This window comes from Oikopleura dioica, chromosome XSR (genome assembly GCF_907165135.1).
Source record: "Oikopleura dioica chromosome XSR, OKI2018_I68_1.0, whole genome shotgun sequence".
Classification (NCBI taxonomy): Eukaryota; Metazoa; Chordata; class Appendicularia; order Copelata; family Oikopleuridae; genus Oikopleura; species Oikopleura dioica.
In genome coordinates this window covers 12746013-12773799 of record NC_137294.1, presented here as the reverse complement: position 1 = coordinate 12773799, position 27787 = coordinate 12746013, and the positions used below count along the sequence as shown (strand labels likewise).

Genomic DNA, 27787 nt, shown 5'->3' with positions numbered 1-27787 from the left:
CTGAAAGATTTCTAATGAGAAGCCGCGTAGCAACTTTTTGAAAACGAAAATAATCTTTTCAATCATAATTAGCCTCTTTGCGGCTTCGTTTCTAAAAGAGCCGCTACACGGCTTTTCACTTTAAAAGTTTAAGAGACTGGCTCAGGTTTTTATACAGATTGCCGAGCCCAGAGCAGGAGGATCCGAATAGCTCCCCATGTAGCGGGATACGGAGCGGCGGCTTTCGGCTCGACGGCGTTTTGACTCGAGAAAGAGCCGCGATTCTAGTGACTGTGGTTGGCTCCATGTTTAATTTTCTATTACAGTGATATCTTTTGGTAAAGAGCCTGGCCTGTTTGTCCTGGATCGGATTCTCCCTCGCAATGGTTTCTTTTATTTTTGCGCTCTTCGACCAACTCGTCGTACCTGCAACAAACAGTTCTTTTTACACATAGAGTGAAGGAAAAAAACGAACCAGTAGGTCATCAGCTGATTGTGCGAACTCCTAAGAGTCTTGAGCGTTTTCAAGTACCAATCTGGAATTTCAAGCGTCAGTTTTGCTTGCGCATTCGCCGTTTCCGCCAGCTGATTTAGTCGTTTACGCAGAATCGCTAGAATCACGTCCAGGGCATTGACTCGCTGTTTTGCCTCGCTGCTACTTGAAAAGTTGAGCGTGGAACGGATGGAAGACAGCTCTTGAAATTTAAATGAAATTGACTATTCATTTTTTGCTGGATACTTTAATTTGATTGTTTATATTTTGAAAGAAGCGATTCTAGTTGAAGATTTTACGAATGTAGAAAATTATTTTTTCTGTAATTCTGCTTGTCAAAAGAAACTGGGTAAATTGCTTATGTTCGGGGAACGTATGTTTTCGCGACCTGTTGATCTGTTGCGTCTCGTTTCCAAACAAAAATACCTTCAACGCTGCCGCCAGTCATCCAGACCACAAAGTACCACAAGTTCCAGTCTACATTGCCTCTCCTCAGCTTCATCTGATCGAAAGCGAGATGAAAAGTCGCATCATCTTCGATTTGGCGAAGCAGGCTTTGGTACTTTTCGTCAATTTGCGCGCATGTCTGTTTTCCTTGTTGCCTCAACTCGGAAATCACTTCTTCTGGAAAGACGCGGATCGAGTTCTCTTGATTTTCGCCGCTTTTGAAGACGAAGCCGTAGTTGTTGAAAAGGACATCGTCGCATTTTGGCCCGTAGCAGATGAAAACTTGGGAGCCAGCTAAACGAGCATTAGTTTTGCTTTAGAGGGGGAAGACACTTGTAAACTGGGCTCGGCGACCTGTGTAGAAAACCTGAGTCAGGGTCTGAAAGAACTCTTATCAAAGCTCGGAAAGCGGCTTCCAAAAATTTCTTTTCCATTCAATTTTCGAATTCTAGCTAAGTGGCTTTTCACGAGAGATCTTATAGACCCTTACTCAGGATTTCTACACAGGTTGGCGAGCCAAACTCATAAAGCAGATAATTGTTAGCCTAACCTTTAATGTCTTCTTCCATTTCGACAAGCATGCTCTTCGAGGAGGGATCAAACGAGTAGGAAGCGTTGGAATCGCAGGAATTATTGAGCAAGTCGAAAACGGGGCATAAAATTGCGTCATCGTAAGGACTGCCCCACTCGATCCACTTTATTTCTTCTGTTTCTTTGTTGTTGTAAACGAGTCCGCAGACACCGACGACGCGGCTTTTGACAATCGCGTACAAGTGGCAAAACTGCGTGTAGTTGATTCTCCCTTTCATTTGGCTCCCTTTTTTCGAGAAGATGCAGCACTAAATCAGTGCTCGATAATGCCTCGCCAGTTGACGTAATTGATAAGGTGCAAAAAGTGCTAAGCGCAGTTGTGGCCGAACTTGAGCGGCCAAAGTGCACAGTTTTTCTTAAAGAATGTAAAATAGAGAGGAGGCCCGTTCCTTTGAGCCAAGTGTGTTCTGTCGCTTTGCAGAAATTGGCGAACTTGGCACGTACGAAGACGATCTCGTCCCGCAGCGTGGCCAGCGTCTGCTTCGGAATGCAAGGATGGACTTCTTCGGGGACGCAGATTCCCATCCAGTAGCGCTGCGGAATCGAGTCCAGATACGTGTGGAACGGCGACTTCTTCCCTTTTCGAATTTCTTAAAAGAAGACGTCAATTTCTGCAAAAGCGAAGAAACATACCTAAGTAGAGCCAGAGGATGAAGACTTGAGAAATGTCGACTTTTACAGAAGAGGTCGAGAAGATACTAAAATTTACTTTTTTTAAAATGAAAGCAATAATGTATGCGTTTATTTCTCTTTTTGGCAGTTTAATAATTTTCGCAGAGGTGTAAAATATGCTAAATAATTAATAAAATGAAGCTCTCGTCCTTAGAGCATTTACACAACGAAGATCGTATTCAATTTTATATGCTGAAATAATCTCAATTTCTCATACAAAATCTTTTCTTGTGTCTGATTCATATTACTTGATTTCCTGCAAGTGACGTCAAATAAATGTTACCTGAGTACTTCTGCGTTTTTGAGCATCCGCGGGCCCGAAATAATCAGCGCTTGGGGAATTTGAAAAATCTTTTCAAACTTCCGCAGGTTTTCATTTGCCACGATGCCGCGTCCGGTCGCTCTGAAATCTCGCGTGGCGACGTTGGGCGAGACGAATCCGTCGAAACTCGAAAGCCAAGTGTTCAGTTCCTCGAAGCTCATTTCTTGCTTTGTCTGTTCTCCTTGTTGTCTCCGCTCTAAATACCCGAAGCGGCCCAATTAGGAAAGTCAAGCGTTGCTTTTTAACGGCTACTGGGCCACAACCCACAGTTCGAGAAGTGATTTACATTCTTGAACTTCTCTTCCGCCCAATCCCTCTTCGATCACGTCATTTGTTTTCAACTTTCGAATTCCTTCTTCTCGTCAACTCTGCTCATTTTTATACTTTTGCACTGTGAAATATAAATCTGGGCTTGGCCTGTGTAAAAAACCTGAGTCAGGGTCTGAAAGATCTCTAATCATTAGAGTCTAATGAAAAAGCCTAGTAGCGGCGCTCTTACAACGCAAGTTCGCCAGAAGTTAAAAATAGATTGTAAAAATAATACGCGGCTTTTCATTAGAGATCTTTCAAATCCTGACTCAGGATTTCTAATCAGGCTGCCGATCCCAGATATATATAATATTAACGCAATGAACCTATTAAACATTCCGAAATTCCGAATATTCTTGTTCGTGCTACAGAGGACATCATTTACAACGGAAACGCTCATTCCGTCGGATGCTTTTTCGATAAGGGAGACAATATCGGATCTGAGAGCTGGATTAGGGCAAAGCTTACGAATACAGTCGCGCCCTGAATTCTCAACAAGCTCTTCTTTTGTCGCGCCTTCTCCCCCGTCGAGTTGTTTGACTTTTGAGGAGCGTCAAACTACCAGAGCTCTCTTGTTATTTTTCCAAGAAATTTTTTAAATATAAAAAAGTCGAAGAAGGGGAGGAAGAGGAGAACGGTCTAAGACTGGAGATGGAGCGAGTTAAAATGATAATTGGAGTGAATTGGTGAGAGTGATTGCTCGGATAGGCGCCCAGCTCGTAAACCGAATCAAAAGAGACAAACGATTCTTTACTAAAGAGATAATTTCAAAACTGAAAACGAATATTTCTGAAATTGAGCTGGAAAAGAAGCGGGAAGATCATGAGTGGGAATTCTACGCCGAAAGAATTTAATTTCAAGGTACCCAACTGAATCGAATTAAGGCTTTTTGTTAAATAAATATTATTTTCTCTTCCAATTTTTTTCTTCGTAGCAGCTAAAAAAATGAAATCATAAAAGCCAAAAATGATACATAATTGTATGAACAACAAGAACTGAAGTGTAATTAAGGACATCTTCCGAGATATCGACGAAGAATTGACCCCGCCATCTTCAAATCTCAACAACCTGGACGCGGCAAATTATCTCAACAGCGAATTGCTTCAGCAAATTGAGCTGTTGCAAGTAGAAAACCAGCAGGTAGGCAATTTTCCTGGCCACTTTTTCCTGATTTCAAATATTCGTAATTGATTTCTACTTGACTGAAACAGCTCGTAAATTGTAAAAAATGCGCTGACGCCAATTTAAAAAAGCTATTTAAAACTACTTTGCTCGATTACAGCATCTTTTTAATAACAACGTTACCCTTATAAACCAAAAGAAAATGCTTCTTCCAAAAACGGTCAATTTTAAAGCTGCGGGACGAGAATGGACGCCTCAATTTTGAACTTTCGACGTTTTCTAAGCTGCCCTCGATCGACAGCGGCTATCCAAGGACACACGAGTTCGCACCGAGCAGCATCGCGGAGCACACTTTAGGCGAAGATGCACTCGGAGAAGAAGGCTCCTCCACTTTTTCCGAGAGCCACAGAATCAGTCCCTATCGAATCGAGCAGCATAACGTCACGTCAGATCTTGCCCGTGTTCAGGCTCGGACTGAAAAGCTCTTATCCTTTGCCACTTAGGCGATAGTCCTTACGAGTTCCTCCATTTCAATTAAAAGTCCGCGAAAAGCACTGTCAACAAAAAATCAATAGCCTTGAACGCGAGGCCGAAGAAGCTCGCACCCAAAACCGCGCGCTAATGACCGAGTTCTCCGGCAAGTTGAAGCAAAAGTCACGTGCGCTCGGGTCAACCCTCGATCGGACGCGGCCGTACTTTGAAGCGCGCAAGAAATCGGCGCGGACGCGATCCCACGCTGAGAAACTCTCGAACGACTATCACCAGACGATCCTGATGCTCAAAAACGCGCGCGACGTTGTCAAGCAAAGGGTATTCTTCATTCTGGAATGAAAAAAAAATGGACTAGATTCCCAAAATAGACGTAAATAAGTTGTTTTATACCCGATTCTTTGACGCTAAAATTTCGCACAGGCTTAGCTGACTCAATCACCCTCCAGGTAAAAAATAGAAAAAGAGAGAGACTTGTTTGAGCATGAGCATGAAAAATGAAAAATTTGCATGGAGTAATGATGCTTTTTTAAATACAACTGAAATTGTTCTTTTTGATTTTTAAAGCGTTTAACCATTTTTGTGTTTTTTTTTTAATTTTTACGTGCAGATTTTCGGCCTGGTGAATATCCTGAGTAAGGTAGCCGAAGAACAGATGGCCGAATTTCCACTCGAGCCGCAGTGGCTTGAAATGCTCAATGAAGCCAACGAAAAGGCGCAAACTGCGATTTTCCAACGGTAGCACCTAAATCAGCCTTTAAATTGTTATCCCCAAATTTTTATAGCGATAAGATCCACTCGCAACATCGAAAAGCGACGGAAATCTACTCCCGGTACGACAAAGTCGCGAAAAGGATGGAGAAAGAAAGCGAAAGTGCCATTAAAGTACGAAAGACGACGCTTCTTATTTTTACGTTTTTTTAGAAATGCGAAGACTACTTTCACTTGCGAGACGAGTTCGAGCGGCTGCTCGAGGAGAACGGAAAGCACTTGAGAGCGATTGAAGTTCAACTTGTCGACGCGAAGGCGAGTTTGACCAGCTCGCTCCAGCAGCTCGGCCGGCAGAGGTAAGATTTACCGTTTAATTTAGCGAAAAATTAACATATTGTCAATATTTTTTTGGGTTCATTTTTAAAGCTGTGGGCTAATTCGGATTTTCAGACCTCGGGCGGAGGACGAAGCCAGCCGCACAGTGTCTCCTCAGATCCGATCTTCTTCCTCCAACTCTGTCGTCATGCCCAGCAGCGACTCGAGCTCCACTCAATTGCCTCTGACGGAGCATGACTTCGATCCGTTTGATGAATGGATCGAAGACTAAAAAGCACAAAAGAAAGAAACACCCGCAAAGTACCAGTCTCAACAAGTAGCCATACCATCTCACGAAAAAGCCAAAACAACCAAGACCCCGAATTTCAAAGAATTGCTGCTAAACTCTTTCTAACTCCATTTATTTCCATTTTTTGAGCATGAGAAACACCGTACCCATTTTTTTCTTATTTTTAATAAATAGAGATTTCATTCTTTTGGTCTTTATTTAAAAAGTGACAGAAAATATTGAAGCAAAAAAGTTGAAGTACAAAGGAAAAAAACTATTTCTAAATAGAGTTAGCAGGAAGAGATGATAATAAAGGAGGAGCATTGATTTCTGAATATGAAGAGGGGCCATTCGCCGCGTTAGATTTGCAAACAGAACTGTGCTTTTTTATCGTGTTCGTCTGAAAAGAGGAGTCAGTCTCATCAAAATCGCTAGCGGAGATAGCTAGGCCGTGGGCTAAGCTCAGCCTAGCTATGGTTAAAATCTGTAATCTTAGGTTAGCTTAGCTTTATTTCGAACACAGCTTAGCGAGCTTCTTTTCGGATCATTTTATATGCAAAATTTGTTTCATCAGCTTAGCTATTTTCCCCAGCTTAGTAAGATAAGCGCTAGAATATGATATGTATGGTCCGGCTAGAATTTTCTTAGCTAACAAGTAAATCGGTCAGCTTAGCTTAATGAATAAAATTTAATCTCAGAGTCTTGCTTTATATTCAAGAAAACGAGAAATCTAATTGACAGTTATGAAAATAGCGAACCTGAACTTTGCCGCCCGAGTTGACGTTGATCGCGAAGAAGCAGAGCAGTTGCTTGCAGTTGACGCAATAAATATAATTCGAGACTTTTTCGTCGACGACAACGAGGCGGAGGAAGCAGAATTGCTCGTCGAAGTAAGGCCGGAAGTCGACCTCGTCCCGGTTCAAACGGACGATCAATTCGTCTTTGTCGAACTTGTGAATCAAAGTGTCGCGATAACGACTTGTCAACGAGTCTCCTGAAAACATAGAAGAAGAGCCTTTTTCATCGAATCATTACCGTTTTGCTCCTTCTCGATCCTGTTCCTTTTTCCAGTGCCGTTTTGTTTGCTCCAAGAGGGATTTTTCGACTTTCGATTGTTCGACGGAGTTTTTTTCGCCGGAGCAGGAGCTAGTGGCCTTTGCGGCCTTCCTTGCCCCAGCAAATTACTGAATAGAAATGTTTATTTCGCGTAAAAACGGCTGGCTGGGACCTTATGCTTCCGGTGAGGACTAGATCTTGTTGCGGGTTGCAATTGTTCTGCGCGGAAACGAGCATTTCAGTGAGTCGGGCAGCGTCATCAGCGGAAAGCAGATTGAGAGAGTTGCCATGGGTTTCTTCAGCGTCTTCGTCTTCCATCTCGTCGATCATCAATTCCGACTCTTCAAAGTCAAGCTCGTTGTCGCTCCTTTCTAACTAAAATGAAAACTGAATTCGGCAATTTTGGGAAGAGCCTTTTACCTTAATTTCAGAACACGGGAGGGCGGAGAGCGGGAGCATTTCGGGCTCCATCGGAACTACAGTTACTGATCGCATATCGTCCAGTTTCGACTTTAAAAATTCGTAAGCCAAGATGATTTTTCCGTAAAAATGAATCACTCCTTTTCAAAGCGGCTTTTTAGCTGTAGTTCTTTCTGGGCTCGGCAAGCTGTGTAAAAAACCTGAGTCAGGATTTAAAAGAGTTAAATTGAAAAGCCGCGTTTTTGAGAACGAAGCCACTTTTCGGCTTCGGAAATACTAACAACTCAATCTGTACTTAATTTCTGGCTAAGCCGCAAAGCGGTTTCGTTTAAAGAAAAGCCGCTAGGCGGCTTTTCAGTTTAGCTCATTTAGAACCTGACTCAGATTTTGTTCATAGGTTGTCGAGCCCAGACTTCTTTTCAATATCAATCTATTAAGAAAGCCGTGGCTGGTTTGGCGAGATTGTAGGTAGCCAGGAAGTTTTCCATTTCGAGCTCCGTGTTCAAAATCTGCGAGACAATGTCCAGCGCGCCCATGTCCTGATGAGTCCGGGAGGAGCACACCACCGCCGCAGTTTGGACGGCCGCTTTTTCGAAGAAACTCACCGTCTTCCCCATCTACGGATTCGAGTTTATCAGAGCCGGAAAATGTCGATTTTTGACATGATTATTTGAATTTTTGCCCGAGCGGAAGTGTGCACTGCGCAAATATGGAAAAAGAGCGATATTAAGACTCTCCTTTTCGCAGAAAATTTCAGTTAATTTTGCAAAAAAAAATCAACAAAGGTAGAGGATTTTTTGGCGAATCACTTCACCAAAAGTTTACTAATTAATGACAGCCTTATTTTTAGAGTCAACAATTTTCTAGTCTAAAATTGTAATAAATTATTAGATTACTAATGATAACAGTTGACTCAATTTTTAATATTTTATCTAATTGTTATCCATAAAATAAGCGAGACATTTTAAACCGAGTTTTTCGCATTGAAGAGTTTCACCTTTAGCTCAATGTTTTTGGGAATGGGAATGCGCTGTCGTGCATAATCCTCGTTTTCGTAAATGTCGCCAAAGACAATCTTCCTGATCATTTGGCCAAACTGGCCGTCTCGGCTTTCCACGCAAGTCCACATTCAACTGTTTCTTCTTCTCTCTTTGTCTCAAAAATCGACTCGCCAAAAAGAAAGTTATTTTTAGATTCAGGCAGCAGAATACACAGCAGCTCCTACTGTAACTTGCAGCGCAGTCTGGCTGTGAGCGCTCCCTGTCTCTTGAATATTTTTGATTCTAGAAAAAGGGGCGAAAATCAATACGAGTTAGTTTCCCAGCGAGCTAGTTATCGGAAGTCTCACTAGAGGTGTATTTTTGTTGATACTTTTGACATTTCAATCGAGATGACATTTCAGCCGCCGAGATCACTTTCGAAAGAATGTCTCGTTTTCTGAAATTTGGGAATTTATATCTCGCTCTACACTGTAGACTCTACAGTGTAGAGCCTACAGGCCAATGTCATGAATACATTCCATAAAATTTTAACTGAAATCAGTAAATATAGACATGGAGATGGTGCTTAATTTTATGTTCGTTAGTTTAATAAGAATAAATAAGAAAACTGATAAATAAATATGAAATAATCATAAATTTAATAATAAGTATTAAATAATTTTAAGCAATTTAAACCAACTAAACTCACTGAATGTATTTATATATCTTTTTCTCTCATTTTAAAAATTTTTATTATTAGCCTTTTTATTATTATATATTTTATTATATTTTCAATATAAGCTACTAGCCTATCAATAGCCGAATTAAAAACTAAAATGTCAATTTATGAAAAACTTTTATTTATAATTAATTATTAAAAAAACTTTTTTTCAAAATGGAAAATATGCGATTTCTTTTGTTTTATCTTTTTCATAAATACTAAATAAGAATATCTGCTAGGAAAATTAATATATAAGAAAAAACTGAAATGTCAACATTTGAATTTACCTTCTAATGTGAGAAAAAGAGGCCAATGTCTCGATTTTTGTGTATTTGCGAGTTCGTTTCCTGAGTGTCAAAAAATCTCTCTCTTCTTGGCTTGGCAGAGTGGACAGCGGCTGGACAGGAGAGCCGCAAAGAGGACAAAGAGGCAGAAAAACAAAAAAGCCCGAGACAACACAAATGTGAGCCGATGTCTCATGTTACGCAATGATGTGTAGTGAGGGCGGGGAGCGCTGTTGCCCGGCCCAGACATTTCGCACATTCACGAATTCAAACAGTCACGTTTCCACTCGCGAGCACAGAACACAGCCCCACAGCGGCCCAACTGTATTTCACACCACTTTTTTCGCACAGCCAAAAAGCGCCCTGCGCGGCTCTCTTTTTTTCTCCCGCACTGCTACTTTACTCTACCCGAGTCACTGTCTCTTGCAGTAGCTCAAAACATTAGAAAGCTCAAAAAGATAGCTAAAAGAAACAAAGTCGGAAAAGATTAAAGCCTTCTTTTATTGATTTTAATTGAAAAATAAAATAGAAAATACTCGTTGAGAGTTCCATTTCAAATTGCTTATTCGTAAATGGCCGAGGCTAGCAGCTCGTTTGGAGGGACCATAAACTCGTAGCAATAATTCCCAACGCCTTTTCGCATGATGCCACTTTGTTTATATTGCCGCAGTGATCTAAATTAAATCATCCAAATTGAAAATCGACATCTTCTTGAAAATATTTTCATCTCAATCTAGTTGAAATTTTTTCGAAGACGCTTCGCGGCTTCGTTTTAATAAAAGCCGCTACGCGGCTTATCATTTTAGCGCATCCGGAGCCTTACTCAGGCCAAGATGAAATTTCAAATATCCCTTACCTGGACATGCACTCGTAGGTCATCGCTAGGAAACTCGATGAAAAATGAACTTTTATGGGCTTAGTAGGGACGAGGTATAATACAGTTTTAGAAAGCCCAGAAGCTGAGGATCATTTTGACTATTTACAGTAAGGGTCTGACCCATGCCCTGGGGCATTTTTCCCTTCTAAAGAGCCGAAAATCTGGTACTTTCAGAATAGAGGGTCGTAACTTCTAGTATCCCGGATTTATTTCAATAAAACTTAAACCAGATTGTAGATGACGCTCTGACGGTTCAGAAAATGTGTAGAAAACTATCGTTATCGGCATTCTAGAGGGCGCTAGAGGCTCTAGAAGTTGAGGAAGTCGGCCGAAAATCGGGACTCTTGGTCCCAAAAAGTACGAAAATGTTATTTTACTCGACTGAAATACAATAAAGGATGTTCTGAATCGATAAAAAATTGTTAGAAAAGTGTTCAAGGGTCAGTTAAGGTCACTTGGGGTCATATTATACAAAAATAGAATTTCGTAGTAGCTCACCCCGAAATACCTGAAATGACTCCAAAATACATTTTTGACATCTAATAATCTATTCGAGACGTTCTTTAATCTATTTTAGTCGAGTAAAATAACATTTTCGTACTTTTGGGACCAAGAGTCCCGATTTTCGGTCGACTTCCTCAACTTCTAGAGCCTCTAGCGCCCTCTAGAATGCCGATAACGATAGTTTTCTACACATTTTCTGAACCGTCAGAGCGTCATCTACAATCTGGTTTAAGTTTTATTGAAATAAATCCGGGATACTAGAAGTTACGACCCTCTATTCTGAAAGTACCAGATTTTCGGCTCTTTAGAAGGGAAAAATGCCCCAGGGCATGGGTCAAACCCCTTACTGTAAATAGTCAAAAATGATCCCCAGCTTCTGGGCTTTCTAAAACTGTATTATACCTCGTCCCTACAAAGCCCATAAAAAGTTCATTTTTCATCGAGTTTCCCTAGTCATCGCCGGTTTGTTCTTGAGCTTGGCCCATCTCTTGACAATCTCGGGAATGTCTAGCAGACGAAACTCGTGACCGTTGCCAGTCCAGCGGATGATGTCCTTACACGCCGCGTCAGTCAACATTTCGAGAAGAAAGAGCCAGAGCGTTTTTTTGCCTCGCCGCGAAGGAATCAGATGCGCCAGCGAGGACAAAGGCGGCGGAGCACAGCCGCGCTGGAAATTGAATTTTCCTCCGGCTTGAAAATGAAAGAAGGTGCTTTTCCGAAGTTTTACCTGAAAAACGAGGGACGGGAACTGCACCGAAGTTGGCTGGCGAAATCATTGGCACTTCATCCCTCGAGGTAAATTTCAGCTCCATCATTTTCGGAGGATGCGGGAGTCTCTGACTCTGGACGACTGGTCTAACTGCCAGCTGGAGTGGATCCTGAGCCGGATTGTTTTCTACAGTAACTAAAGGAGGATCGTCATCTTCCGCTTCCATTTTCACTTTCTCGGGGTGAAAAACTTGTTTTTTGAAGTATACAATTATCCTGAGGATCATCCTCAGGATACCCTCCAGAAATGAATCCTGAGGACAATCCTCAGGATACCTTTTAAAAGCGTATCCTGAGGATCGAGCCTAGAAAAAGAAGTACAAAGATGATTTCTGAGGAAAAGATTTGCGCGGTTCTAAGTCAAGGAGCGTGTGTGCGCTCCGCGCCTGTCTTGTAGTAAACTCTGGGACTGAGTCTGTCAGTTTTTTCTTATCCTCAGGACTAATTTTATCGAAGAAATTTTATGATCTGATACCCAGGATCCGTTTCTAGAGTGTATCCTGTGTCTTATCCTCAGGATAGGTTTATGAAAGGTATCCTGAGGACAATCCTCAGGATTCATTTCCAGAGGGTATCCTGAGGATGATCCTCAGGATAATTGTAACCTTCCGTTAAAATCTGAATTTCGCCACCTTTCCCTGTGACTTCTTCTGGTTTGAGTTCTTCCTTGATTTCTCTTATTGCGTCGACGAGGGAAAGAGCCAATCTCTCCAACGAACTCACTCTTTCCAGAAGACTCGCAGAAAAAGACATTAAAAACGATTTGAAAACCAAGTTCCGCGTAAAGAATGTTGAAAATAGAAGGGATTGCTTTAGCGCTCGATTTTGCCATTTTCAAAAAATGTCACCACGATGGTCGACCTTTTTCCATCCTCAACCCTTTTCAACTACTTTTTCAAAAGTAAATTACTTTTACTCTCTCGATCGAGATTCCGAGATATTCCCTTGCTGACGACTTGGAGAGCATCAAGAAGTCTTCAAGATCTTCAAGAAGCGCAGTCAAAGAAAAGAAGCATCTGATTTTTATATTTCGCCTCATTCTTGCTTGATTCAACTTCAAAATTCCGAAAAATCCCAACACAACTTCGCATTTTGCAAGCCCTGAATTTAACTATAAACCTGCTTGTGCTCTCAATTTATCAAAATAAATATTTGAAAGAATGAAAAGAATAATCAGACTCGATAAATTTACCCGTGATTACTAATTATTCAGTGTTCCGATTTTCGCGGATTTTCAGGAACTTTTATTCAGGGAAGCAGAAATAATTTTTGAATCGATGAAGAAAGAAAAAGGTCAGTTCAGGTTTCAGTATTGGGCAGACATGATAGTGCTTGGGTCGGTTATGTACAGTTATGATTGAATCAAGGAAGGAAGCAGCTAGGGAATGCGAATGTTCGACTTCTTCTTTTCTTCCTTCAGCTGCTCGTAGATGGCGTTTAACAACTTGGCGTAGCAACTTTGCTGGGCTCGTTTTTCTCGCGGCTGACGCTCTCCGCCTTGACTACGAAAACGGAGTGAACCTGCTTGTCCAAATTGCTGTAGCGAAAGCGGGCCGTCCCAAAGTATTGGTATTCTCTTTTACAGCGGCTTTTTAAATAAAAAATAATTCTAAATAAATAATTAATCAGCCTTATAAAATGAAAAATGGAGATGAAAAAATCCGCGTTCCTGCAATGATCGTTGCCAGAAAACTTGTGATCGTTCTTTCCCAAGCCGTGGACTTCGACCATGGCTGGGAATTGCTGCGCAAAGAGGTTAAATGTCGATCTGGCGTCGTTGGCGGGCAGTTCCATTTTCTTGCCTTTTTCGACTTCAGGTTTTCTTCGAAGAAGCGCACCGCCTCCGCCGTCGAAGGTATGTCTTCGTACTCCTTGATGCCCGAGTCAGAGCCGGAGTTGCGCAGAAGCTGCATCATTAGATGCGCCGCTTTTCGCTTCGCCTCGTTTTCTGTTTTGCCAAAGGCGCGCGTTTCTTCCCCGCTTGCTCGACAGGTCACTTCTACTTTGCCGTCTAAACTTGAATTTCAACGAGGGAATACTTCAGGGATTAGATTCTATTTGTGCCGTCTATTTTTCTTACCGTCTCCTTTGTGACTTTGATAAGTTGGGCAAGCCAAACCATCCTTCTGAAGCGTTTCCTGTAAGCTGCCGATTGGATTGTTCGCGTAATCAGTTTGGGAGGAGAAAGTCGATTCGAACGAGATTTCTTGCTCGCTGAAAATAAATATGACTTTTTCGAAGTTGAATCAATTGTCCTGGCTCAGGACAATCAACATTCCAGAAATTCAAATCAAGGTGCTTTAATCATTTTAATCAGCTCAATTCGCTCTTCATTAGTGCATTTTGTACCCCTAAATGGAAATTTCGAAGCTTGGCTTCTTAGAACTGACGATTTCCTATTGTTTAACGTAAAATGCGGCCGCGCAGAAATATCGCTGAATTCAATGTCGCTGAAATTCTAAAGAATAGCAAAACAAGCTGCAGTTTTTACCTTTCGTGGTCGACTCTTGTCTGCAGAACTCCGTCCCCGTCGATTTCATTTCTAGTTTTCTCCTTCGAAGCCAGAAAACAGGAAGTTTGAGCCAAAGAAATTTGATCAAAGAGGTTGTTCGTTCCTGCAGCTTGTAAAGGCGGCCTTGGAGGCCCAAGCGAGGTCGGCGTTGGATTATCTGGGTTAGTTGCCATTTCCCAGTTATCCACTTTTTCTCGGAGACTCATGTTATACATTTGATCGTGCATCTGTTGGACTTTAGGGTCGGGGACGTCGGGACGGTGACTAGCATGGCTTTTCGTGATGTAGCTTTCGGTTTGAGCAGGATGACCTGAGGGCGTCAGATTTTCTAAAAACCGTTTTAGACTTCCAGGCGATAGATTTTTCTTTTATTGTACCTTGATTAAAATTACCCCGTTGAAAGGGGCTCGTAATCACCGGCGCTTTGGCAGCTGTTCTTGGACTGGAAGTGAGGATAGGAAGGTTTTTGGCTTCCGGTCTTCTAAAACCTCTGGTGGCGCCTTGAATTGGTTAGCCTCGGAAAACACTTTTCTGTAATCGTCCAAATTTATCGAGGCCGAGCTCTTTCCTTCCACCAAACTCGCCAAATTGCCGAGTTGAAAGAAGTAGCAGCATTTCTGAAAGCAGTTGATGCTCCTCGCGTCCGGAAGGGAGACTTGCTTTCCGCCAAGAAAGCTGAAGAACTTGTCGCCTTCTGGCAAATCGCTGTGGTGCAAATTGTACTTTTGCTGCCTCGTGTTGAAGAAGCCCGGATCGCTCTTGATCGCGTCCAATTGCTGGAAGAAAACTGGATCGATCTGTATGTCGCAGTAGCTCCGGTCGAGGAATACTGAAGGCATTTAGTTTATTACGTGGAATAGGGGGCGATGGTTTGGTTTTTCTAAATACCAGTGCCTTGATTTCTAAAAAAAGCTGATACGCGGCTTATTATTCAATTTTTTTACAGGACCCTGACTCAGAATCCCTTACTCAGGTTGTCGATCAAGGCTCCACCCCTAACCTTGGTTCGGTAACCTGTGTGGAAAACCTGCGTCAAGGTTCTGAAATACCCTCAGCAGAAGCCTATTAGCTTTTTATCAAAGTTCGTTCTCGACTCTGACTCAGGTTTTCCGCACAGGTTGCCAAGTCCATTCTCTTCAAAGAGAAACTTACTTTCAGTGTATTCATCATCTCTGACTTCCAGCGTCACTCTTGTACAGCCAACATTTATCCGGCTCATTCTGAAGAAATAACAATAATGATCATAAGAACTGCTCTCTAAATGTTGACATTCGAAAGATTGACGACGGATTTTATGATCGATGCGTTTTCGCTGTCTTTTATAACTTCGAAAGCTCGGCTGACCCAGGATTTGATTTGGCGGTCGATTTTTGGATCGAGGGCGGTTGAAGAAGGCAGTGAAAATGACAGGACGCGAATTTCATCGATAAATATCTGGTAAAGGTCTTTAGCCAGGATGCAAATAGACATGAGAAGTTGCTGTTTATTGACTTTGCCAAGCTGGATAATAGTCTGAGCTCGGCAAACATTGCAGAAAACCTGAGTCAGAGTCCTGGAAGTTTCTCGATAAAAGCCGCGAAGCCACAGGTTTCTGAGCCCAGATAAAAATTGCTATATAGTCTATCTAATTTAGATGCTGCCGTCATGAGGCACATATGTAGTTCAAGACTTGCATCCCGCGATTCCTAAATCGACGCCTTCCAAAATCCCCGTTCTCTCGTCCTCGTTGAGCAAATAGACCACCGGGTAACCAAGAAGAATTCCAAACACTGTCGGAATATGAAACGTCTTCTGAGGTTTCCAATCGGGCCCAAACTCCAACTTCGGCGGAACGAAGTCGCCAATTTCAACGGTTCCAGTGCGCCCGTCCGAAATGTTCACAAACATTCTAGCGTGAATTTCCACTTCTTCATTGGGGCGCGTTTTTCTCCGCACAAAATTCTCGCCGCAAATTTCCTCGAAAGTAAAAGTGTCTGGTTCTTTTACAATTTCTTCAATGAGGAATTTGAACTCCTCATCGTCGCTAATTTCGTCCACCAGCCAGAAGTCTTTGATCCCCATTCGCAAGGCTTGAAGACTTCACAAACGGTTTCGCAATTGACATTGAAAACTGGGCTTGGCAACCTGTGTAGGAAAACTGAGTTAGGCTCTGATATAACTAAAATGAAAAGCCGCTTTGTTCTAAGATTTTGCAGACCCTGACTCAGGTTCTGTCAACAGGTTGCCGAGCCCAGACGAAAGTGGGATGGAAGACAAATAACTTTGGAAACCGAAATTAGCATCGACGATCATTTTCGCTTTCCTCATTTTTTGCAGACTCCTCATCATTTTTTTATTTTTCAACATTCTGAAAAAGACACTTGTTTTTTCAAATTATGAAAAGTTACGACTTCGGACAATAAAAACAGAAAACTGGCGATGGCTTTGATTGTCGCTATTTCGCATAAAAGAGAGATCGAAAAATAAAAAATAGAATGCGGAATGGACCTTCTACGAATAGCATCCTTTCCGGAGCCGAGTTCACTCCCGCACTGGTAATTAATTTTCTTTCAAAAAGAAATTAATCAAAGTTTAAACGATCGCTATTTTTACGAGCGTACTTGTTTCGCAGCTTCTTTTAGACATCAGATGAAGTCGAGAAAATGCTCAAACACGACCCAAGAATCCGAAGCCGAAGCATTTTAAGGCAGCAGTCAGAAGAACCTGCCGACGAAAGGCCTCCCTACAGGAAGACGATTTCTTTCGAAGGCGACGGTTATAGCTGTAAGCAGAGAAACAGCCTGGGTTCGGCAACCTGCGTAGAAAGCCTGAGTCAGGCTTTGAAGAGCAAAAATGAAAAGCCGCTACGCAGCTCTTCCAAACCTGACTCAGCTTTTTTAAACAGGTTGGCGAGCTCAGGCTTAGTTTAACGCCTTTTTTATCTTTTTCAGGGTCTTAATTCAGCTGTCCAACAAAAGATGCTGAGCTTACTTTTCGACTCCGATGAAATTTTTAATATTTTTTAGTTTCTGAAAGCAGCGAGGAAGAAGAAAGTGACACCGAAGAAATCAGGGAAGCGGAAGAAAGGGAACGTCAAGAACGAGAAGCTGAAGAAAAGAAGTTGTACGATGCGAAAATAAAGTTTTTGTCTCCTTTGATGCTCGAGCACGAGCTGTCCGACGCTTTTCTCAAGTGGGCCTTGGACAAGGACTGCGACTTCGACGAGTTCAAAGTAAAGATCAAGAAAGAACTGAAGGAAATAAGAGATGGGGAAGCAGAAGTGGACGGTAGCGAGATAAGTGAAAGCAAAGAAGAGTCGAGCCCCTACATGAAACGGTGCCGAGACATAAACGAGTGCATCAGGCAAGGAATCGTCGTCGACGACGGTTTTTACAGAATGGCGACGGACAAACGTGTCTCGGACGCGTTTTGGGAGCATAGGATCAAGGTACTGATGAAGAAGAGGGAGTTCATGGTCTCGGGAAAATTGGAAGTTGAAGAGTACATGGGAAAGGAGCTCGAAATTGAGGCCGAAATTTAGAATAAAATATGTTTTCGAGTTTCATGAAAGGCGCGAATCCAAAAGAACAGGGCACACACATTGCGATAGACGAGAATTACACAGAAGACAAGCGGAGATATACAGACAGAATAGTGGACGAGCACGCATGCGAACTTGTCGAGGTTTCAAGGGCATTTGAGAGTGTTTTTAATTCCGCTTTTAGAAAAAATCGTTCGTTTCAAAAAGAGCAAAAGAAAACGGGCAGGACATGACGATCAGAATCTACACTCTCCGAGAAGTAAAATATATTCGTTTTTATTTTAACTAAAAGAATCGAACTAGGCGAACGCGGACACCCTCAAAGAACAAATCCAAGATCTGAGCCTTGAAAATGCCGATGCTGCTCGCGAAAAACTGAATGAAATCATCCTCTCGGCTCAAATGCTTTCCAAAAATCTCAACAAAAATGAAAATAGGAATGGGCGCAAGTTTCGTGTTCTTTCTAGCGCTGGTTATAGCTTCGTAGAAATACAATTCAACAGGAAATGAACACATTTTCTCTTTGTTGAATAGTGTCTCCACAAAGCTCTAAATTAGAGCTAGCAAACAGACATCATCTTTAAAAGTTCTTGATAGCCCAAGAAGTCCTCGCTTGGAGCGATTCGAAGAGAGCGAAAAGTCAAAGAACTACAGAGCTGGCGAAAACAAAAAGACAGAAATTCTATCCGAACTCATATCAACCACTTAATCATTGATCAATTTAATATGAACTAATCAGAGTTACAAATTTGCAGAAAAAAAAAACTTTTTTTACAACACTCAAAGTTTTTAAGAATAAATGTTTGAAGATAAAAATGACAGATCTTTCTTTTGGCGGTAATGGAAGAAAAAAGCTTTTTAAGATTCTAAAGTTTAGAAAAATTCTCTGCGAGCGAAAAATGATCAAGCGCGTTGAGCTCGCGATGAGTCATCCTATGCGCTTTTGAATTTCGCGCGCTGAGAAAATCCAAGAAAATTGAAGAAAAGGAGAAAATTCAGAAGCCTTGTGAGAAAACGATAAATGGAATGGAAAACTGAAGATGCGGTTGCTTTAGTAAAGGATTGTTGCAGAAATGCAATTTCTGAAAATATTTTGACCTTTTGTTTTGGGTCAGTGGGTTGTGAGATACCCCAGAAATACCGCGATTCACATTCGTGAGTGACCAAGTCAAAATCGTTTGAACATTTCCCTGTGCTAAAACATAGGACTTTTGTTCAAACGAATTACAATAGAAATCGATTCTGGTCAATCAGAAATGTGAATCACGGTATTTGTCCGTTGAAACGGGGAGCCGTATTATAATAATAATTTATAGATTTATAATTTTGTTGAAAAACTAATCGAAGACTTCGATTTCAAACAGCAATATATCCTTCTAAAAGATCGCTTGCGAGAAAAAGCACCTAGCTCCCGGCGCGCTAGAAACAATCAAAAGCGTTTGCAAGAAGAGCACGGACGCGGTCGCCGCTGTTCATTCCCGACTCTGGTCTATTCTCACTTCGCCGAGGCAGAAATGCGCGCAGAAACGAGAAATTGCGCTGAAGATCCTTTCCGAACTGTTTTTGCGGTCGAGGACGATGCGAGAACTCGTTGTGCCCAAGTGTGATCGACTCTCAGAGGCGGCACTTTTCTCCGGACTGAAGAACTCGTCCGAGCTGCGGAAACTGGGGATTCGGACGCTCAAAGCCTGGCATCGAAAATTCAAGGGTGTCTACGGAAAACTCGACTGCTTGATGCAAACTTTGACGAACAAAGGAGTCGACTTCGAAGAACTTGAACTCGTCGAAAGTCGAGAAGAAGCTGCGCAGAATGGAGAAGAAACCGCTCCTTCGACAAGTGGGAATTCGCGACTGGAAGAAATCATCGACGAAACTGTTCAAGCGGCGGATGTGGCCACGGCCGAAGTTCGATCGCTCTTTGAAATTATCGTGCCGCTCTCAAACAGTTCGAGCAGAGCTGCCAACTCAGGTAGAAATAGTATCAAGAAGCTCTTAGTTCTTTACAATAATCGCTGAATTTTCTGCCAATCCAAATATTTTTCTACCTCAAATTGTTCGTTAAAGCATTTCAGAACCCTGACTTGAGTCCAGAAGGCTTTTACAAAAGTTGCGGTGCCCAGGACTGGCAGCTTCAAAATAACTCATGTTTCTGCTAATAAATCTATTTTAGGATCGTCTGTCAACCCTGAAGATGAAAAAGCGACAACCAGCGGCTCGACAATACAGTTGGATCTCAACTTCTCCAAAATCCGCGTGAAGCGAGAAGGCGCAGTGGAACTCGTCGAGTCACAACTCCGCCCAATCGTCGCTCAATTGGAAAAGCTTGGGAAGCGGCTGCGAATGTGGATCGGCGGCGATCTCTTCATCGAGGCCCAGCGGCTGGAGCAGATCGTCTCGGCGAATAGCCAAGTTCAATTGTTGCTCAGAAAATACAAGTCGCTGAATTTCTACGACGATTCGGAAGACGAAGAAGACGAGTTCGAAGATGTGTCAACAGACGAGGAAGCGGCCGAGGCAGAATACATGAAAGAAATCGTCCAGCCGAAGAAGCAAGAAACGAAAAACACCGTCGCAAAGAACGATGACAGAAACAAGAGCCGCATTCCGATAAGCGAGCTGGAAAATCACAGCAAAACGAGCGACAATTTCGTCGACACAAGAAACTCCGTCTCCGCCCAGCTCGTCGAAAGGCACCATTTTACTTCGCCGGACTCAGAAGTCAAGTAGGTATTCTTAAGTTAAGAATCTAGACTAACTCAGCTCTTTTCAGCCTCGATCGAGCAAAATCAATGGCCGGGACGATTTACTACACAACCGAGGACATCGCCATCGAGGAAAAGCGCATCACGCGAACTTGTCGAGCTCCGATGCCCAATGGAAAGCTGTGCTCTAGAATGGACGCGGAAAAGTGCCCCTTTCATGGAAAAATCGTCGACCGAGACGTTCAGGGCGCAGTCGTCGGCCAATTGGCGTCTCCTACTCCTGCCCAAGATAAAGAGCTAAAAGAGTACTCGAGAAAAAGAAAGAAGACTCCAAAAGAAAGTTCCACTGTTAAACAACGCCTCGCAAAGAAAATCTTTAACAAACGAAAATGAAAATACAGATACACGAATTTTTACTTGAAATGAGTCTGTTTATTTGAAATCATTATCTTTCAGAATGCTCGAAATTGAAAATCTGCACGGTTGCTATCTTCTTTGCTCGCTCAATCCCAGCACGAAGGGAAGAACTTACATCGGGTACACTGTGAATCCGCAGAGGAGGATTATGCAGCACAACAGTGGAATTCACAAAGGCGGCGCTAGAAAAACCAACCTCAAGGGCCCATGGGTATGGGTCGCTAACTACCAATAAAATAGAATAGAAGTTTTGAATCATCAAGGCCACCCAGAATCAGAACTCAATTGAAACGGCCTCGGTGACTCAAAATTAACCCGCTTCCGTAGAAAACAAGGCTGTAGTGACCCATTTCGGTTTGGATATGTTACGGTTAGCTAGTAACCCGCACAACCGGTCGAATGAAGAATAAAACTATCCCTTTTGACAGACTCTTTTCGTCTACGGTTTTCCGAGCGAGATTTCCGGGCTGCGATTCGAGTGGGCCTGGCAAAACCCGAAAGCATCCCGTCGATTGAAGCATTTGCCGGCGAAAAGATCCAAGGAAACGCAGTACGACTACAGGAAGAGCTAGAAAAGATGCGTCCCGATCTTTGTTTTAAGATTTCTCACTGTTTCACGGGTGAACACCATAATCTTAAGAATCGAGTTCTAGAACTGGATTTTGTCAAAAGCAGAAATAGTGACAATAAAAGGATAGATCTCTAAGAATCCCAAATTAGATCGAACAGGTTTTTTTTATCGTTGCACCATTTTTGTGGAGCGCTTTTCATTGGGTTAGAATTGAGATATTTTGGTTATCTCTTTTGCACCATGTGAGGGAGGGTCTGTAGTATGTTAAATAAGATTTTGGTGTCGGCAGCATCACTGGTGGTGGAGTAATGACGTCATTCATTGGGTATTCGCGCCAAAGTGTGAATGGTAGGGAGAATTTTAAAAGTCCTTGAAAGCACCAGATATGCTTTTTTATCATACAGAGATATTTCCTACATGTATACGAAGTAAACCTGATAGTTTTTGGTGCCAGCACCAAGGTTGGTGCCGGAGTAATGACGTCATCAAGATTTTTCCCTATGATTTTAGTGTATTTTGGATGACGTGATTACTCCACCACCAGTGATGGTGCCGACACCAAAAGCTTATTTAACATACAACAGACCCTCCTAAACAAAGTGCAAAAGAGAGAAATGAAATATCTCGACTCTAACACCATCAAAAACGCTCCACCAATTATGTGCAACGTTAAAAAAAACCTGATTCGCCAATCAAAATTGAGGATGGTGATCACTAGATTAGAATAGAAATAGACAATAACTACCAAATAATACCTAACCAACACTAGAGCTCACTCTGGGTCAGCCAAAAATGGGCAACAGGTGAGTTGCTCTCTTTTCCAGCTGCAGCTACAGGGTCCGGATCATGTCGCACATGCTCCACACGTCTCCTTGGTCGCGATTGCCGCTGAATGTCTGCTGGTTCATCGAGAAGTACAAACGACCGCTGCAGCCAGCGCCTCCTTCTCATGTCCGAGTTCATGTTGACTTCATCAACTGCTCGAAGGATCAAGAAAACGAGCCGGAACTTGATCAGGAACGGGTTTCTTGATGCATTTGACCAAGCTTACTCATGCATTTTTCAATGCTTTTGGTTTGTGAACCTCGAAGAAAGGATGATGGACACGACGTTCAAGTAGCAGAAAGCGACAGTTATTCCTCACAGTAAGAAAAGATTATGAAAATTTGATCCCAAAACTTCAAATCTAAAGAGAAAATGGAGACGAAAGAAGATCAGATTCAGAAAGCGACGGAAGTGGATCAGATGAGAGTTTCATGGCATTGGTAAATAACTACAGAACAAGGGCGCCGAGTCCAAGGAAACCAAGCCCGCTGAAGCCGTGTCTCACGCAAAACTCTTCAAATTGTGTGATTTGCACTAAAGCCCTCGACAAAAGTGCTCTCTCTTGTAAAGGTAGAGCTCTTCTCTCTTTTCGGAATAGCTGTAATGAAAGACTTTAGATCGCGAGGTTTGCCAGGCACAATTTCACTCCGTATGTCTCAGCAGAAGCTGTTTGAGGAGCGAAAACCAAGCTTCTTCATTCGAGCAAGTGATTCCCGTGAAGTTTCGCTGCCCTAGCTGTCGAATCACCTCTTCCTGGGGCGAGTACATCCGTTCAATCAAAGGTCACAAAGTTCTAACCGTTGAAAGTCCAAAAGAGAGTCCCTTTACGGGCATGAATTGCATCAGACGAATCCAGAAGAAAAACTAAAGAACATCAAGAAGGAGACCCGTTTCCGCTGTTTATTTTATCATGTAAACACGAACTGCCTTCCAATATTTGCACATTATCCCGCCCGTTTCGGCGACTTTCGCCAGATCCACAGCCATCCCAATCAACTTCGATTTTTAAGAATGGTAGAGATCGTCCCACTGAGCGTGCTCGATGACGCAAGTCCAATGGACGATAGCAACTACGGTTAATCCATTTCCTCGATTCACTGAGAGTCAACTCGACTTTTTAGACATTTTCGTACTCGTCGCCAATCTGGGTTGCAAATGCCACCAGGGCGAGATCGACAAGCGATTTCCGCAGCTGAACGAGTACCTCAAGCTCGATGCTAGCTTCTCGAGCTCCGTCAACCTTGCTGTCGTCAATGGAAAACGATTGGTCGTCTCGCCGACTGGCCCGTTGAACCGATGCGAGGACGATGTTCGCCGATTCTTCGACGCAGGAGAAGCAGGGATCAAGCGTGCCCTCGCCACTGGAGCCAAGAAACCGGCGATTATCTCGCTTCACAGCGACAGCTTTGAAAACGCAACGCTGGTGACCCTTCTCGGCGCCTACCACGCGCTGTACACCACCCTTGAGCATCGAGAATCGAAGCCATCGGAAGCTAAGAAAGCCGAGCGCCTGGGAATCTGGTCGAACAACGCTGATTCTGCGAAAGCTGTCCAGGAAAAGGCGCAAAACATCGAGGCGGCGAAAACCGTCTACCGAGACATTCTTGGCTCCGATCCTGAACGAATGGCGCCCAAAATGGTGGAAAAATACGTGCGAGACATTTTCAACGGCAGCTGCGTTTCCATCAATGTCGTGGAAGGAGCAGAAACGCTGGTGAAGGAGTACCCCTGCTTTGCCGCTGTTGATCGCTGTGCAAACACGGTCGAGCGACACCGAGGCCGCGTCATTTGGCTCGATTACAACCCCGGCGATGCGAAGAAGACGCTTCTCCTCGTCGGCAAGGGTGTCACCTACGATACTGGTGGAGCCGACATCAAAGCCGGCGGCCACATGGCTGGAATGCACCGAGACAAGGGCGGCGCAGCGGCAGTTGCTTCTTTCTTATACGCGCTGACCAAGATCAAGCCGGCCGGAGTGCGCGTCATCGGTGGAATGGCCATGGTTCGAAATTCTGTTGGCTCAGAAGCCTATCTCGCAGACGAGATCATCACCAGCCGCGCTGGGGTTCGCGTCCGAGTCGGTAACACCGACGCTGAAGGTCGAATGGCAATGGTCGACGTTCTCTGGTAAGAGCTTCACTTCCTCATTTTGAATCAAATGACCTTTTTTAGCCACGCGAAAGAAAAGGCGCTGAACGAGCACCTCCCCGACCCCGAAATCTACACGATCGCGACACTGACGGGCCACGCCTGCCTCGCAGTCGGGGACTACACTGCCATCGTGCCCAACGGCCCGTACCGCCGCGAGAATCTGCACTTGAAGCTGCAAGAAGCTGGCGAGCAGATCGGCGACCAGTTCGACTGCTCGACACTGCGACGAGAGGACTACCTCTTCCACAAGGGCAAGGACGAGCAATCCGACGTCCTTCAGTGCAATAACAAGCCATCGTCCCAAACTGCCAGAGGACATCAGACTCCCGCCGCCTTCATGATTCTTACTTCTGGCTTGAAGGAGCACGGTCTTGGTTCTGACAAGTAAGACATGCTTTCCTTATCAAGATTTTAACGTAAATAGCTCGAAATCCCCTCGTATTATTCGGTCAAGTTCCCTCCTAACACCGTTTTTAGGCCGCTGAAATACGCTCACTTGGATATTGCTGGTTCCTCTGGCCCGTTCCCAGGACTGCCAACCGGTGCGCCAGTGATGGCTCTTCTCCAGAACTATTTCTTCTGAACTGCTCTAACTCATAATTTCAGTTTTATTCAACACATGTCATGATTCCTTGAAGTTCTTTGATTCTCGCATTTCAATTCATCGATTCAATAAACCAATTCAATTTTGAAAAGTATAAATCATTCCGTCGTTTAAAGTGCACTCTCTTTAAGGGGACTTGCAGATTGTAAAAGCATCTTTCTGTTGCCTTTTTCAGGCAGCCGAGCTCTTAGTTCTAATTTTCTTTTGTAGAGACGTTGAAATGCCGAACTTTGCGCCTCTGAGCAAAGAGGAAAAAGAGTTCCTGGAGTCGCGATTCGACAAAATGTATTCATTCGTCGAGCAAATTGGTGCTGGCTCGTTTTCGAATGTATACAAAGGCTACATGAAGAAGTCGAAGGGCGAGAAGAAACACGTGAAAAAGAAGGAGAATCCCACACTGGCGATTAAAGTGCTGAAGCCTTCCAACCATCCCAAACGAGTGCAGACGGAGATTGAAATTTTGGAGCTCGCGGATGGTTTGGGCAACATTTCCGAGCTACTGATGTATCACATGGAGCCAGATGGTAAGTTGGCATAAGGTTAACTTTTTGCTCAGCGATTTAAATTAGGTCACTGCGCGATAGTGATGGTGTACTTCGAAAACAAGGCATTCGAATCATACTACGACAGACTCAACCTCTGCCAGATCAAGTGGTACGCCACCAGTCTGCTCCGAGCCCTGGCATACTTACAGAAGCTCAACGGTAACACTTTCCCTTTTTCCACTTTCCAACGTGATTGATAGTTATTCATCGGGATGTAAAGCCGGCGAACTTCCTCTTCAATCCTGTCACTGGAGAAGGCCGACTGATCGATTTCGGCCTCTCGGAATTGAATCGCGAACAACCAGCAAAGCTGCAGAAAGACGTCCTTGCAAACCATTGTCGCTGTATCAACGAACCGACGTACTGCTCAAAGTGCGCGAGGAAGCCAAAGCAGCAAGTTGATCGAGGAGGAACTGCCGGATTCCGTGCCCCAGAGATTTTGATGAAGTACCCCAATTACGGTAAATTAGCGCGATTGAAACAAATTGACTTTCTAATTTCTGTCAGACGGACAAATCGATGTCTACGCCGCCGGTGTGTGCATGCTGAGCATCGTCACTCGCAGATACCCGTTCTTTCCGAAAGCGGATGATATGGACTCGCTCGCGATGATGGCGCAAGTTCTCGGCTGGGGCCAATTGAAGGAGGCGGCTAAAGCGATGGACAAGACGTTGGACACGAATATGAAGCCTGAAGTTGTCGACTTCGATGAGCTTGTCAAAACACTGAGGTATTTTCTGAAAGGCGTTCTTTCGGGAATGACTCTTGTTAAACAAACTTTAAGGATTAACTCCTACCCGCCCGAAGACGGCTACGAGGAAGCAGAGTCGGGAATTTACTCTTCCGAAGGGTCAGAAAGTCCAGCTCCAACCGATGACACCAATTCCCTCGAATGGTTCTCCGCAGTGAATCTGCTCAAGGGACTTCTCAACCCAAATCCCCACAAGCGACTGCGACCAGCCGAGGCTCTCCAGCACGATTTTATTACCGGAAGCTAAGTTAAAAATAAGTCCGATTTGAAGTTTGTTCCGCAAGTTCGACTTTTGTCCGTATTTGCGATCTTTAGCACTAATGTTCTGCTATATCATTTATCTGCCACTTAACTTAAATAAAACACGAAAAGCTGTGAACTGGGTAGGGCAACCTGTGGAAAAACCTGAGTCAGGATCGTTAAAATTCTCACCTTGGCGGCTTCGTATTGAAAAAAGCCGCTTAGGATCTTGACTCATGTTTTGTACACGGTTTGTCGAGCCATCCTCTGAATTTGTAGAGCTGGGCAGGCAAGAGGAGGCATCAATCACTTTTTAAAAATGCGAAAACGATTGTGCTAATTCCCCCTAATTATGAGCCACAAAGGGAAATGACGCTTTCTTTAATTTTCGCATTTTTTCAGAGGAATTGAAATCGAATCGGAAGCAGTTGTCGAAGCTGGCGATCGAGGATGAGTAGAATGATGAGTCCGGCGATGGGCGACGGCGACGTCAACGACATCCACCAGAAGATGAGCCGCAAGATCGCCCAGCTGACCAAAGTCGTCTACAATTTAAACACCAAGTGCGAAGACCAAGACGCCAAAATCCGATACCTCATCGAGAAACACCACGCAGAAGTCAAACACCTCAAACAGGTAATTTTCCACAGGTTTTCGAGCCCATTTGCTTGTTGAACTATCCGCTTATTAGAATTTCTAAGTTAAAAAACGGCCCTTCTTCGGCCGAAGTCGAAAAAACCATCCACGACCGAGTTAACGCGGCGGAGAGAGCTTGGCTTCACGAGAAATCGCAGCTCCAGAACACGGTGAAAACGCTCAAAGTGGCGCAGTCGGAACTCGAGGCGCAGAATGAACAGTTGATGCTCCAGAAAAGCTCGTTCGAGGAACGACTCAGCATCGAAAAGGACGAATGGCAAAAGGACAAATCGAAACTGACTTTTGAGCTCTCGAGACGGCCCAAAGGCCCGGATCAATCAAGTAAGCCTGGGCTCGGCAAGGCGTGCATAAACATGAGTCAGGGTCCTGAAAGAGCTTTTCTATAAAGGCGTGTAGCTGCTCTTATTAAGATTGTTAAAGTAAAGAACGCTTAATTTTGGCGGCTTTTAAGCTCGTTTAGGACCCTGACTCAGGTTTATAACCCCGAAAAATCAGGGTCTAGAATTTTCTTCTTTGATATCGATCTAAAAAACTGATATTTTAAGGTTTGAAGCGAATCCAAGAGCTAGAAGCGCAATTAAAAGACGAAAAAGACCGACTGAACTCGGCGATTTCGAGTCTGCGGCTAGAACGAAACGATTTACAAAGCGATTACGCCGCAAAGTTGTCAAAGCAAGAAAGCGAAAACGCTTCTGCGATCGAAAATCTGAAGGCGCTTCACACTCGCGAACTTCTAGCAGCGCGCTCGGCCGAAGAAAAGGAACTCAGCAAAGCCGAATCGGCGCAGAAGAACGCTGCCAAGTTGGAGAAACAAGTTGAAATGCAGGAAAAGGAAATTCTGAGACTGTCCAGAGAATTAAAGGAACGGCTTCTTTTTATTCTGAAGTTAGCAACTATTTTTTAAAAAAATATTAATAGCAAAAATATCATCCTTGTAAGACTT

General features: G+C 43.5%; 12 protein-coding genes across 12 annotated transcripts; 8 read left to right on the top strand and 4 right to left on the bottom strand.

Moving 5' to 3' along the window:
* Positions 1-299: 299 nt before the first annotated feature.
* Positions 300-2665, bottom strand: LOC145709430 (SET domain-containing protein 4-like). The gene is made up of 7 exons (XM_081787111.1): positions 2466-2665; positions 2144-2208; positions 1955-2100; positions 1470-1758; positions 899-1213; positions 455-674; positions 300-405 (listed from the first exon to the last, which is right to left on the bottom strand). Exons 1-7 carry the CDS (start codon positions 2663-2665, stop codon positions 300-302), a joined length of 1341 nt encoding a protein of 446 aa, XP_081643237.1.
* Positions 2666-3452: 787 nt separating this feature from the next.
* LOC145709429 (uncharacterized) lies at positions 3453-4438 on the top strand. Its single transcript, XM_081787110.1, has 3 exons — positions 3453-3674; positions 3825-3953; positions 4169-4438. Exons 1-3 carry the CDS (start codon positions 3636-3638, stop codon positions 4436-4438), a joined length of 438 nt encoding a protein of 145 aa, XP_081643236.1. The 5' UTR covers positions 3453-3635.
* Positions 4439-4852: 414 nt separating this feature from the next.
* LOC145707712 (SH3 domain-binding protein 5-like) lies at positions 4853-5936 on the top strand. Its single transcript, XM_081785276.1, has 4 exons — positions 4853-5162; positions 5210-5309; positions 5349-5491; positions 5586-5936. Exons 1-4 carry the CDS (start codon positions 5080-5082, stop codon positions 5740-5742), a joined length of 483 nt encoding a protein of 160 aa, XP_081641402.1. The 5' UTR covers positions 4853-5079; the 3' UTR covers positions 5743-5936.
* An 11-nt stretch (positions 5937-5947) lies between these two features.
* LOC145707711 (uncharacterized) lies at positions 5948-7351 on the bottom strand. Its single transcript, XM_081785275.1, has 5 exons — positions 7216-7351; positions 6968-7170; positions 6775-6923; positions 6498-6733; positions 5948-6139 (listed from the first exon to the last, which is right to left on the bottom strand). The coding sequence occupies exons 1-5, from the start codon at positions 7288-7290 to the stop codon at positions 6020-6022; spliced, it is 783 nt and encodes a 260-aa protein (XP_081641401.1). The 5' UTR covers positions 7291-7351; the 3' UTR covers positions 5948-6019.
* Positions 7352-11017: 3666 nt separating this feature from the next.
* LOC145709428 (uncharacterized) lies at positions 11018-11517 on the bottom strand. The gene is made up of 2 exons (XM_081787109.1): positions 11309-11517; positions 11018-11271 (listed from the first exon to the last, which is right to left on the bottom strand). Exons 1-2 carry the CDS (start codon positions 11514-11516, stop codon positions 11018-11020), a joined length of 462 nt encoding a protein of 153 aa, XP_081643235.1. The 5' UTR covers position 11517.
* Positions 11518-12965: 1448 nt separating this feature from the next.
* LOC145708056 (uncharacterized) lies at positions 12966-15467 on the bottom strand. Its single transcript, XM_081785672.1, has 5 exons — positions 15014-15467; positions 14239-14690; positions 13841-14189; positions 13430-13563; positions 12966-13360 (listed from the first exon to the last, which is right to left on the bottom strand). Exons 3-5 carry the CDS (start codon positions 14086-14088, stop codon positions 12981-12983), a joined length of 762 nt encoding a protein of 253 aa, XP_081641798.1. The 5' UTR covers positions 14089-14189; positions 14239-14690; positions 15014-15467; the 3' UTR covers positions 12966-12980.
* LOC145708057 (uncharacterized) lies at positions 15410-18435 on the top strand. Its single transcript, XM_081785674.1, has 5 exons — positions 15410-16395; positions 16483-16624; positions 16867-17524; positions 17566-17640; positions 17685-18435. Exons 1-3 carry the CDS (start codon positions 16336-16338, stop codon positions 17379-17381), a joined length of 717 nt encoding a protein of 238 aa, XP_081641800.1. The 5' UTR covers positions 15410-16335; the 3' UTR covers positions 17382-17524; positions 17566-17640; positions 17685-18435.
* A 321-nt stretch (positions 18436-18756) lies between these two features.
* LOC145707549 (uncharacterized) lies at positions 18757-20486 on the top strand. Its single transcript, XM_081785094.1, has 3 exons — positions 18757-19350; positions 19552-20104; positions 20152-20486. Exons 1-3 carry the CDS (start codon positions 18960-18962, stop codon positions 20474-20476), a joined length of 1269 nt encoding a protein of 422 aa, XP_081641220.1. The 5' UTR covers positions 18757-18959; the 3' UTR covers positions 20477-20486.
* Positions 20487-20533: 47 nt separating this feature from the next.
* On the top strand, positions 20534-22843 carry LOC145709832 (structure-specific endonuclease subunit slx1-like). Its single transcript, XM_081787535.1, has 6 exons — positions 20534-20717; positions 20929-21050; positions 21896-22090; positions 22169-22216; positions 22264-22466; positions 22514-22843. Exons 1-6 carry the CDS (start codon positions 20541-20543, stop codon positions 22762-22764), a joined length of 996 nt encoding a protein of 331 aa, XP_081643661.1. The 5' UTR covers positions 20534-20540; the 3' UTR covers positions 22765-22843.
* Positions 22844-22865: 22 nt separating this feature from the next.
* Positions 22866-24717, top strand: LOC145709830 (putative aminopeptidase W07G4.4). The gene is made up of 4 exons (XM_081787533.1): positions 22866-22971; positions 23018-24023; positions 24069-24431; positions 24525-24717. The coding sequence occupies exons 1-4, from the start codon at positions 22908-22910 to the stop codon at positions 24628-24630; spliced, it is 1539 nt and encodes a 512-aa protein (XP_081643659.1). The 5' UTR covers positions 22866-22907; the 3' UTR covers positions 24631-24717.
* A 148-nt stretch (positions 24718-24865) lies between these two features.
* On the top strand, positions 24866-26343 carry LOC145707469 (uncharacterized). The gene is made up of 5 exons (XM_081785000.1): positions 24866-25175; positions 25221-25355; positions 25397-25657; positions 25704-25926; positions 25981-26343. The coding sequence occupies exons 1-5, from the start codon at positions 24872-24874 to the stop codon at positions 26192-26194; spliced, it is 1137 nt and encodes a 378-aa protein (XP_081641126.1). The 5' UTR covers positions 24866-24871; the 3' UTR covers positions 26195-26343.
* A 246-nt stretch (positions 26344-26589) lies between these two features.
* On the top strand, positions 26590-27748 carry LOC145709426 (uncharacterized). The gene is made up of 3 exons (XM_081787108.1): positions 26590-26823; positions 26889-27165; positions 27390-27748. The coding sequence occupies exons 1-3, from the start codon at positions 26638-26640 to the stop codon at positions 27746-27748; spliced, it is 822 nt and encodes a 273-aa protein (XP_081643234.1). The 5' UTR covers positions 26590-26637.
* Positions 27749-27787: the final 39 nt, after the last annotated feature.

Coding starts and splice junctions, on each gene's coding strand:
- LOC145709429 (XM_081787110.1), top strand. CDS start 3,636: ATGAGTGGGAATTCTACGCCGAAAGAATTTAATTTCAAG. Junction 3,675..3,824: donor CGAAAGAATTTAATTTCAAG/GTACCCAACTGA, acceptor AGTGTAATTAAG/GACATCTTCCGAGATATCGA. Junction 3,954..4,168: donor TGCAAGTAGAAAACCAGCAG/GTAGGCAATTTT, acceptor TCAATTTTAAAG/CTGCGGGACGAGAATGGACG.
- LOC145709426 (XM_081787108.1), top strand. CDS start 26,638: ATGAGTAGAATGATGAGTCCGGCGATGGGCGACGGCGACGTCAACGAC. Junction 26,824..26,888: donor AAGTCAAACACCTCAAACAG/GTAATTTTCCAC, acceptor AGAATTTCTAAG/TTAAAAAACGGCCCTTCTTC. Junction 27,166..27,389: donor CAAAGGCCCGGATCAATCAA/GTAAGCCTGGGC, acceptor TGATATTTTAAG/GTTTGAAGCGAATCCAAGAG.
- LOC145707549 (XM_081785094.1), top strand. CDS start 18,960: ATGCGAGAACTCGTTGTGCCCAAGTGTGATCGACTCTCAGAGGCGGCA. Junction 19,351..19,551: donor GAGCAGAGCTGCCAACTCAG/GTAGAAATAGTA, acceptor AATCTATTTTAG/GATCGTCTGTCAACCCTGAA. Junction 20,105..20,151: donor TCGCCGGACTCAGAAGTCAA/GTAGGTATTCTT, acceptor AGCTCTTTTCAG/CCTCGATCGAGCAAAATCAA.
- LOC145708056 (XM_081785672.1), bottom strand. CDS start 14,088: ATGCACGATCAAATGTATAACATGAGTCTCCGAGAAAAAGTGGATAAC. Junction 13,564..13,840: donor ACAAGAGTCGACCACGAAAG/GTAAAAACTGCA, acceptor ATTTATTTTCAG/CGAGCAAGAAATCTCGTTCG. Junction 13,361..13,429: donor TCAAAGTCACAAAGGAGACG/GTAAGAAAAATA, acceptor ATTCAAGTTTAG/ACGGCAAAGTAGAAGTGACC.
- LOC145709830 (XM_081787533.1), top strand. CDS start 22,908: ATGGTAGAGATCGTCCCACTGAGCGTGCTCGATGACGCAAGTCCAATG. Junction 22,972..23,017: donor AATGGACGATAGCAACTACG/GTTAATCCATTT, acceptor TCGACTTTTTAG/ACATTTTCGTACTCGTCGCC. Junction 24,024..24,068: donor GCAATGGTCGACGTTCTCTG/GTAAGAGCTTCA, acceptor GACCTTTTTTAG/CCACGCGAAAGAAAAGGCGC.
- LOC145709428 (XM_081787109.1), bottom strand. CDS start 11,516: ATGGAAGCGGAAGATGACGATCCTCCTTTAGTTACTGTAGAAAACAAT. Junction 11,272..11,308: donor TCCCGTCCCTCGTTTTTCAG/GTAAAACTTCGG, acceptor TTCATTTTCAAG/CCGGAGGAAAATTCAATTTC.
- LOC145709430 (XM_081787111.1), bottom strand. CDS start 2,665: ATGAGCTTCGAGGAACTGAACACTTGGCTTTCGAGTTTCGACGGATTC. Junction 1,759..1,954: donor TGCGGGACGAGATCGTCTTC/GTACGTGCCAAG, acceptor GCACTGATTTAG/TGCTGCATCTTCTCGAAAAA. Junction 675..898: donor GACTGGCGGCAGCGTTGAAG/GTATTTTTGTTT, acceptor TTAAATTTCAAG/AGCTGTCTTCCATCCGTTCC.
- LOC145708057 (XM_081785674.1), top strand. CDS start 16,336: ATGCGGAATGGACCTTCTACGAATAGCATCCTTTCCGGAGCCGAGTTC. Junction 16,396..16,482: donor CCGAGTTCACTCCCGCACTG/GTAATTAATTTT, acceptor AGCTTCTTTTAG/ACATCAGATGAAGTCGAGAA. Junction 16,625..16,866: donor CGAAGGCGACGGTTATAGCT/GTAAGCAGAGAA, acceptor AATATTTTTTAG/TTTCTGAAAGCAGCGAGGAA.
- LOC145707712 (XM_081785276.1), top strand. CDS start 5,080: ATGGCCGAATTTCCACTCGAGCCGCAGTGGCTTGAAATGCTCAATGAA. Junction 5,163..5,209: donor CAAACTGCGATTTTCCAACG/GTAGCACCTAAA, acceptor AAATTTTTATAG/CGATAAGATCCACTCGCAAC. Junction 5,492..5,585: donor CAGCAGCTCGGCCGGCAGAG/GTAAGATTTACC, acceptor TCGGATTTTCAG/ACCTCGGGCGGAGGACGAAG.
- LOC145707711 (XM_081785275.1), bottom strand. CDS start 7,290: ATGCGATCAGTAACTGTAGTTCCGATGGAGCCCGAAATGCTCCCGCTC. Junction 7,171..7,215: donor TCCCGTGTTCTGAAATTAAG/GTAAAAGGCTCT, acceptor TTTTCATTTTAG/TTAGAAAGGAGCGACAACGA. Junction 6,924..6,967: donor GTCCTCACCGGAAGCATAAG/GTCCCAGCCAGC, acceptor ATTTCTATTCAG/TAATTTGCTGGGGCAAGGAA.
- LOC145709832 (XM_081787535.1), top strand. CDS start 20,541: ATGCTCGAAATTGAAAATCTGCACGGTTGCTATCTTCTTTGCTCGCTC. Junction 22,217..22,263: donor AGCGACAGTTATTCCTCACA/GTAAGAAAAGAT, acceptor TCAAATCTAAAG/AGAAAATGGAGACGAAAGAA. Junction 22,467..22,513: donor AAGTGCTCTCTCTTGTAAAG/GTAGAGCTCTTC, acceptor GAAAGACTTTAG/ATCGCGAGGTTTGCCAGGCA.
- LOC145707469 (XM_081785000.1), top strand. CDS start 24,872: ATGCCGAACTTTGCGCCTCTGAGCAAAGAGGAAAAAGAGTTCCTGGAG. Junction 25,176..25,220: donor GTATCACATGGAGCCAGATG/GTAAGTTGGCAT, acceptor GATTTAAATTAG/GTCACTGCGCGATAGTGATG. Junction 25,658..25,703: donor GATGAAGTACCCCAATTACG/GTAAATTAGCGC, acceptor AATTTCTGTCAG/ACGGACAAATCGATGTCTAC.